This window comes from Drosophila miranda, chromosome XL (genome assembly GCF_003369915.1).
Source record: "Drosophila miranda strain MSH22 chromosome XL, D.miranda_PacBio2.1, whole genome shotgun sequence".
Taxonomy (NCBI): domain Eukaryota; kingdom Metazoa; phylum Arthropoda; class Insecta; order Diptera; family Drosophilidae; genus Drosophila; species Drosophila miranda.
Genome location: NC_046673.1, coordinates 11809176 through 11818791, shown reverse-complemented (window position 1 = coordinate 11818791; position 9616 = coordinate 11809176). Strand labels below are relative to the sequence as shown.

Below are 9616 nucleotides of genomic sequence, written 5' to 3'. Positions count from 1 at the left end.
TTTTCTGGATCCTTGTGGCTTATACTTTCTGCCAAACTATCCTTTGAGCAATTTTCCCATGAGTCCCACTGCGTCCTCCACTTTGCTCCGAAATAGAGCTTGAAAAGCTATTAAGATGCTGCATATTCTGCAGTTTATTTTTCGCATTATTCATACGTTTATTTGTCGGTTTTCTTAGGCATTATTTTATATAAATTCCTCAATCGTATTGATTTGGCAGGTTATTCGATGGTTCATTGTATTAAGTTTAAGTTTCCATTAATATATTTTCCTTCAATTTTGGGTTAATTTTGTCTTTCATCCAGGCTATCTATTATTCTTCATGGCTTGAAAAGAAATCTGAACTTCTCATTCCTTTCCCTCCCCTTTCTCAGCATCCCATTAAGGACTTTTAGCAAAGCATTTACCCCCATTTTATGCCTTCTAACAAATACGGATACAGAACGACAGATAAAGCGATCAATTCCGTTTGGAATCAAACTCAAACCATACAAGTCGCCTGCCATTTGACTTCTGACAGTAACGGGTCTTAAGAGGAAACAACAACCGTAATAAAAGTATCAACCCACACACTAGGCACACATGATACTCCCTCACACACACACACACACACAAAGATACGCGTATGCCCATTGAGAGGCATTTGCCTATCAAAAAGTTTTGATCTTTGATTGTCTGGGTTTGGCTTTTTAACTAATTTGCGACACCCTGCCCAACCCCTAGCCATCACAATGCTCTGCCACCTTCCCACATCATCCCCACCCAAACGACCCTCCTCCTTCAGTGACACATACACCCCCCCCTCAAACATATAACGCGCTCAAACCGCATGCAAAGCGCGTCACATGCAGTCACTGGGGAATTAACGCCCCATATACCCGCCCCCCCAACCCAACCACCTCACGGGGCTCACAAATATTTTGCATACGTTCGTTTCGTTTAAGCCGCTGTAGCAATCACAATCCCCATCCAACCCCTGTCCCTGGCTTTATTTGCGCAATATTTTTCTGATAATAACAAATTCGCGAATATGTTTATCTGCGTTTTCATTGCCATCTCCTGCCGTCTGTTTTCCACTGCCTCTGCGCTTTTCCTTGCCTCCTCCATTGGTATTTTTTATTCTTTCTTTCTGCTGCTCTTGATAAAATGGAGCTTTGGCAGGGGTCTCGTTTGGATTTGTCCTTCTTCAGTCTCTCGTCTGCGACTGCGACTCCACAGAATGGTTCCCCTTCTGTGCGCCTTCCCGTTGCTAGTCTTTTTTTAGCGTGCCACTAATTCCATTTGAGACGTAACGAAAACGAAAATGACATCAATTTATTTGTGTATTGTTGTTTGTTTTCTCTTCATTTTGTTACTCATCCTCTCATTGGCTGCCTTTCCTTTCTTGGTGACAATATCCTTGGGTTCTGGGCTTTCTCTTGGGCAGAAGGGGCTCTTGATGAAGCAGAGTGGGCCAGGAAAGAGGCTTGAATTCAAAAGGAAAAGATATTTCAATTTACATGTTTTTTGATGTATCAAACGTTTATTGGACGATTGGGTCATTGATTTCGAAAGTGTCAGAAGACATCCATGACTTTTCCAATATTTGAATTGACGAAGAACATGAAATATTTCATGTAATTTATTGATCTATTTAGTCTCCTGGAATACCCCTCAGTAAAAACTCTTCGGCCGCGTTCCAGGACACTAAGCCGGTCACTAAAACTGGTAAAGTGGTCACATAGGTTAGGTGGACATCGAGGATCGCTGTATACGTACTTATATCTACGATAGCCAGGCCCATGACTAGTGGGTCGGCATGGCCATAGAGTATGGTAAGCATCAGATATCCACTGCTCAGAATCATCTGGATGGTACAGTTCCAGATTAAAAAAAGAGTCCAAATCAAGAATTCCTGCAGGCAGACGTACACATCAGGTTGAACGATGTTTCCCATTGATTAAGGACACAATTGTACTACTCACAACGATGTGCCGAGCTAGCAGTATTTGTGCTGCTATATACAAAAACACTTGGATTGTTTGGACCACCAATATGACGTACGAGTCATTTTCATCGAGTTTTTCGGGATGGCGCTTAAATTTGTCCGCTATGGGCTGGGTGAGTATCAGGAACAACAGGCTGGTCATGCTCAGGACCACGACATAAAATCTCTTCCACCCAGGCAACATTTTTGAAAAATCTGTGAAAGATTTGTGTTGCTTTGTAATTTGTAATTACCGAGACTAATAAAATGTTTGGAGACTCAAATTGACGGGCAATACAAATTTTCGACAAAGGCCAACTATATTTTCGATTTCTCTTTTCAACAGGGTACCTTTGATTGATATCGATATCTAATATGGGGATTCATACTCTTCTGGTTTTAGTTATCGGAAAACATGGAAAACATTATATGCAGGGTCCAAGAGTGTATTGCTGTAGTCCTTCTGAAATGTTTAAGATTGTTTGTCGTAAATAATTAATTTACTGAAAGATGCTTCGTTTTAAAGGGACTGACATTGGTTGACCTAATTTGAGCTATAGGACTTTAGAGCTGATAAATATTAAGATGCTTGGTTCTCTTTCTCTTACTTAGAGCTCAGTCAATGGGTCGATTGAGTTTAGTATTACATGTTTCAGCAGTCAAAAAGAATCAACCATATGTTGACTCTGTCCGACTCTCTTACCAAATCAAAATATCTTGACATTCTACACAGCTAGAAATCTTTTGGAATCATAATATCTTTCACAGTGCCAGATCTGGGCTCTCTGCACAGATGACCCTCGCATCCTCGGGCATGTTCGTGTGAGGGAAAAATGCCAAAAATAACTACAATTACACCCGAAGGATCAGTTGAAAAGTCAATAAGCCGCCAAGGACAGGCGTACGGATGTGTATGCGGTCGCGGACGCGGATACGGTCCTAGACACGGACACGGACCTAGACACGGACGCGATTCGATGGGGAGGGTGAAAAACGCGCCAAAAATAAAAGCCACAAAATAACCGCAAAAGAGTAAACAACAACAAGCGAAGAGCTTACCCCTTTCCACCCCGCACCCCACACCACGCACCCCACACTCTTAACACGGCCACCCTCTTGCCACCCTCTCTATCACTTTCTATCCATCTCTGTTGCTCTTCTAGTATCTGTTGCAGCACCTTTCCACTGCCCCCGTGGCGCAACCTTTTCGGGAAGATTTTTTTGCTTATTTAAAAAAACCATAAATCAATTGGGCACGCCACACACACACACATGCATACACACAAATTCACGTATACATATACGCACACTTATACAAATGCAAATCTATTCTTAAATCCGAAATAATATGGAACCCGTGTGGAGGAGTCGAGGGGCGGGAGACATCCCCTGCGGGCAATGCGTTGAAAATCGCGCACTGCTAAAATCGCCCGAAAACGAAGTTTAAAAAAAAGGGGAAAAACGAAGCGAGGAAGGTCCTCGAAGTGGGGATGGACGGAAAACGGGGGGGCAGGACACGAAGCGGCAGGACAGTGGATGAGACGGACCGGACGGGGACGAGGCATTGGGTAAAAGCCACGCGAGAAAAGCCGCTGATACGACATGTGGGAAAAGTCGAAAAGTCAGACTCAAAAACGTGGAGGGAGACGGACAGAGAAAGAGATAGCCGCAGAGAAAACGAAAGGGAGAGAAAAAGTTGGAAAGAAAGAAAAGTGCGGTGTGGGGTGCGACAGATCAACGGATGAAGATGCGCCGGCGAACGCCCGCCCGCTGGCAATGAAAGAAAAACACGAACAATAAAAATTTTACATTTTTGCATAACCGAGAAAGTGTGTGGGTGCGAAAGGGTTGTACGGCGTCGGTAGCGGGAGCGGTGAGGGATGGGGCACACCCGAGGGTTGCCCATAAAATGACACACTTAAAGGTCGAGTTGGGAGACCTATTGCGGTCTACCCCGAAAAGGAAACAGTGAGACAGTCGCTTGGCCCCTCGGGGCTGCGGAGAATCTCCTCCTCCACCTTCCCACTACCGTATTTGCGTAGTGGGGAGGTCTCAGAGCCGCTCGACATTAGTTTTGACGGACTGTGCTTTCGTGAAAGAAATGCCAACACCCGAAGAACAGCAGCAGACACATATGTATCTGATTTCCGTTTGACGGATCCTTTCCCTTTCCCAAACCCAAACCAGAGCACAATTCTCTCAACCGTTGTCCTCCCGCTGGGCGCCTTGGATAACTCTCTGGCAAAGTGGCTGGCTTATTGGCTTAGGGCTATGGACTGTGCACTGCCCTCCGGGATGCCGGTAAGTGTTCCGTTACCCAAACACATGTGCATCGGACGTACACCATGTGTACATAGGGTTTACCATTCGAAAGTTTGGACAGATTGACTTTAACTATGGTCCCAGAAAGGCTGCCCCGCTGTCTTGATCTTAGCTCGTAAAGATTAACTACGATTAGTCATGGATGTGTGCATCAAACGTCACCAGGAGATGATTGTGGGGGAATATTCTCGAATTTACTTAACGGAAATCACAATTTTCGCCTAGAAGTACCTGGTGATCTAGCTTCCAGAAGGTTTCCATGTCCAGTGGATCTGTAGCTATGCTTTCCTTTCAAGACCAGGAACTATCCCATCCATGTTCCTTCCTCGTTATTTCTCTAATTAACATTTACCGATGCTCAAAAAGACTATTAATATATCGGATTATATCGCATTATTATTATAACAAGAAGGAACAAATCAATTTGCATTTTGCAATTTACGAAAAAATCTGCTTAAGAATAAAATAAGTTTGCTCTTTTAAATGATTTCTCATTATGTGGAAGAAATTGCGTGTGTTTCCACACTCCTGGGTGCCAGTAGCAACGCATGCTTTGGAATAAGGGCGTCGACTACAAAATGGTGACAAAAGCGAAAAAATATATATGGAGCGCATTTAAATTAACATAAATCAAAAAAGAAACTTCCAGTGCAGAGATTTGTAGGAGGAAGCGCGGAAAGTCAAAAGGAGAGGGGAGGGTGTAAAGGCTAAAAGTTGCATGAGCAGTGGGTACAAATGGAGAGTGTTGCATTCATTCCAAGCCTTTTCTTATGGTTTTCTACATCACATATAACACTCCATTCCTCTGCTTCCAATTCCGATTCCCGAAAGTTACATACCTCCACTTTCATTGCTTCCGATCTCGACTGATGGACAAACGCAAGGACTCCACATAGTCGCAACACCTTATCCTCCGCCTCCGCCTCTTCCTCTGCCTTTTCCTCTGCCCAATTCTGTTTGTGACTAACGCTAACATTTTTGTGATTTTTCATCTGCTTTTCCTCTCTGTCTTGCATTTTTCACACCTTTTGCGGCTTCGCTTCATTCGCTGTCGCTGTCGCATTTCCATTTCCATTGCCACTTCCGCTTCCGTTGATTTGTTGCCGCCGCTGCTGGCGATGGGGCGTGGCCGGAAGTGGCTGCTTAAAACGCCCCACACAGCGAAGGAGTAAAGGGGAGTGCAAAAAAAAGGAGACTGAGGAAATGGGTAGCAGCGGCGGCAGCGCCTCAACTTATGCTGCACATAATTTGTAACCATTTCGCACACTGCCCCGCCAATAGGTGGCGGTGTGGCTGGGGGGTGTGCTGCCATCGTCACATGCATTTGCCCCAAATTGCTTCACATTTCAAATAAACCAAAGCGGATTTCTCACACCACCCAGAATCTCAATCCCCCACCAAGTCCGACCTCAGGCCCATTCCATTCGCTTAAAGTTTATAACGTATCCCGCTTCTACTTCTGCCTCCTTATTTTCCTACCATTTTCTTTTGCTTCTTGCCATCTTCTGGACAGCTTCCTCTTCCACTACGAGTTTTTTCTTTAAAATGCCCTTACAGAGAAGGGTATTGTGTATCAGTAGATGCAGTTCAATCAGTGGAAGTCTTCAGGTTTCAAAATCCTGACTGACAAAAACGGAAGATCAAAACTATATTTTTTTTATTAATAGCTAGCTCTTCAAACTGCTTTATATATTTAAAAGCGATGAATCTGCAAGGGTATTTTAAGGTTCGACCACAGTCGCTCGAATTCCTTTCTTTTTTTCTGTTTGAATTTTTGTGTGCGATTGTTTTTTTTTTTGTTGGTATATGCGAATATAAATGAAATTTTTGTTGTTTGGACGTGACACATTTAGTTTGAATATATGGCAACTCAGTCGTCAGTCAGACGAGCATTGGAACGTAGATGGTTTTTGAACGGAGAGATGGTCGGTGAGGCAGCGGCAGCGGGAGCGGGAGCGCCAGGGTCTTGGTCTTGACTGACGACTGATGATGACGCAAACGCAATTTGGCTTGCAAAATAGATGGCTAAAACGGACTGGAGTATGGAGTGGTGTGGCAGGAGAGCAGGAGGAGACAGAGGGTGGTTCGGAGCTGTTGCTCAGGCGCGATCAACCTCTGGCAGTGTCTATCTAAACATATTCTGAAGATAATGAAGGCTTCCTCTATCACACTTCCTTTGTGCATCGCCACACCACACAACAGTCCGCTAACCCACTCTCCCAACTGCCACACAATGTTGCACCTCCGCCCCACTGCTAAGCCCTGAGTGCCACACTCCGAGGCCAATCCTCGACCGCTCGCTCCCTTGATCCTTGGCTGCTCTTGACAGTGGAAGTGGGAAAAAATTCAACATAAATCACAAGCACTCAATGTCAACTCAATGAACTGTTCATGCATGCAAGGTCCCATACTCCCCCTCCCCACCGATTACCTTCTGCTTAACCCCAGCCCCACACCACTGTGTACCACCCCTCGAGCAAGCGGAAGCAAGCCCACGCAGTTGGTGCAAGTGGAGCTGGCATCGCGTTATTTGTGGAATTTTCTTGAGTACATTTCGATGATAAGCAGCAGGCTGAAGAGCAGGCCACACGTGGGTGGTGGGAGAGTGGGAGTTGATGCTGCTGCTGCGTTTTCCTAACAATTTGTCATGCATGGAGCGCCAAATATGCCGAAAAGAGAAAAATGTATTAGGAGCAGCAGCAGGAGCAGGAGCAGTCGAAGAAGAAGTCTGTGAAAGTCCCAGAAATGCCACAAATAAATCATTTCTTTTTGCCTTCTTCAAATACGTATGTATGGGTGTGTGTGTGGGTATGAGTGCAGGAATAGATAGCAGTCCTTGAGAGGGAGGAAATGGGTTTCGGATTCTGATTCGGTTACGCATTCATCCACTGACTGTCTGAAGTAGTTTTATTTTTGGTTTCGGTTTCGGCGGCACTCGAAATATTTTCACGTGTCCTGAACAAATGTCAAAAGCACACACACGCACAGCGCACAGATACTCACAAAAACACACACGAACACAGGGAAACAGGGACATAAATCAAAAATTGCATGTGCGAATATGGATGCCGAGATTCGACGGGATTCGGGCAGGCACACAGTCGTGAAAGTATTGAAATGTAACGCATTTATTTTCATTACAAGCCTCGCCATCGGCCCGCAAAAGTATGCTATGTAAAATATTGGGCTACGGCGCGTCACTAATGTGACAGCCAGCAGAAGGGGAAGGGCTAGCAGAGATGCCAGAGCAGGGTAGGGGCAGGGGCAGGGGCAGGGGCAGGGGCAGGGCAGCCCTTTAAGCCACCGTCGCGCTATAAGCACTTTATTGGATCATCAGACTTATTTTGATATGTGACCAAATATATATGCGAGTAAATATACGAGACTGATGAAAGAGGCGGGGAAAAGAGCAGAAATGCCTTCGAAAAGAAAAGAACAGAACAGAACAAATGCTGGTGGTGGGAGCATGAGTACGAGGCGACACAGCATTGATATTTTGTAGAGCACATGGAAATGGTATGGAAAAGAGCACAGCACATCGGGCCCATAAATTCTTGTCAGTGCCTGGCAGGGGCGATAGAGGATGCTGTATGCTGGGATGCTGGATGCTGAATGCTGGATGGCTGTGGTAGGACATCAACTTTTGCTCAAGTTATTTTCATTTGTGTAACATTTTTGCATACTTTACGGCGCATCTGAAGCACGTCTGAGTGTGTGCGTGTCCGTGTGTACGGATGCTCTTTTGCCGACTACTTTTTGACAAATCTACTTAGGCATTTCTTTGGTTTTGGTTTGTTTATTCATGTTTATTTGTGATTTATTTCGATAACATAATAAATATCCACACAGCATGCCATTCACTCTCCCTGTCTTCCCTTCTCTGGCCCTTTGTGTGTGTGTTCGTGTGATAATGGCATGTGTACTATGTATATGCTGAAGGCATGTATGTCCTTTGTCTGTTGCCCCCATACCTGCCGTCCCGCCCATTCATCTACTTGAATATTCAAATCACTTTCAGAGCATCCACTTACCTGGGTAAGAGTACGAGAATCCATCCATCCATCGTTTAGAGTTTATGATGAGCAGATGGGAATGTAAGTAGAGAATTCTTGTGAAATCATATATTGGAAAGATACTAAAAGTTCCATTTTATATTTCACTTGTATTTGTAATCCAAAATTATGAATATAGCCTGAATAGGCTTACCCATTCTAAATAAGTTTTTACTACGATAGAGCATCAATACCCATTAACCCCAGATGCTGATCGATTTCAAATTAAACGGCGAATCACCTTGCTCTCCAAATTGATTTCCTTTGAATAATTACCAAATTGATTTCCCTTTCTCCTTTCGCCCATCTATTCCCATTTCCCCCACAGCTCTGTGCTCTGATGGGACACCTTCAATCTCTGGCTAAGGTTCAGAATGAGGCCCGTTCGGGGACCGTGAGCTACTCCGAAATCAAATTATAGCAAATTTCCCATTAGTTTTAATGGAGGTGCGTCTCGGTGCGACTCGGGCTGTGGCTCTAGCACAGGGATCCGGCTATCAAAACGCTGCAGGTAAAATGCGGCCAGCGTTTCGATAGACATTTTTTTTCGTTTCCCATTTAATATCCCCGCATCCCCCGGCAATTTCTCTCCCTCTCTCTCTCATCCCTCTGCTGGTCACTTTTATGTGGGTGCTGGTTTTTCTCATTTTCCATTTATTTATTTTTTTATTATTATGATTTTCCCCGCCAAGAAAAGGAAACAGGAAATATCTTTGGCTGGCCGCTCGTTCATTTTCGTTTCCAGTCGTTCTTCCTCGTCCTCGTCGACGTCTTCGTTCTGGGCTTCGTTATGGTCTCCCGGATCTCTCTTTTTCTTATAAATGACAACGCCTCATCGCGCAATTTGTTTACCTTACATTTGCGCGGCATGGGGTCGCATCCCCATCCTTCTCGCAGGGTTCCCATCAGGCTTTTTTCATCAATTTCAAAATTGCTACATTAGTGTTGCCCACTTAACAAGTTTAAGGGGGCCGCTCCTGAGGTTTTCTTTCGGTTTCGGTTTTTCTCTTGCTGGTTTTTTTTGTTTTTTGTTTTGCTTCGGCTGAGCCCCGCCCGCGCGACCCTGGTGGATCTTCTGCAACGCCGCGGCGCGACGTCAGTACCGGACCGCCTCGTAGCGTATTAAAATTAGTGATTAATTTTTACGCTCGAAATATGCAAATGTGTTGCATTGATGAATACATTCAGAGACCCACTGGGGTCTGCCCTGAGTGGGCGTTGCGCTACTTCATTTTCTACTTCATTGCCAAAGTTCGACGCCTTGGGACTCGTCCGC

General features: G+C 44.8%; 1 protein-coding gene across 1 annotated transcript; it reads right to left on the bottom strand.

Moving 5' to 3' along the window:
* Positions 1–1481: 1481 nt before the first annotated feature.
* Positions 1482–2264, bottom strand: LOC108152250. The gene is made up of 3 exons (XM_017281460.2): positions 1965–2264; positions 1759–1894; positions 1482–1704 (listed from the first exon to the last, which is right to left on the bottom strand). Exons 1-3 carry the CDS (start codon positions 2169–2171, stop codon positions 1634–1636), a joined length of 414 nt encoding a protein of 137 aa, XP_017136949.1. The 5' UTR covers positions 2172–2264; the 3' UTR covers positions 1482–1633.
* Positions 2265–9616: the final 7352 nt, after the last annotated feature.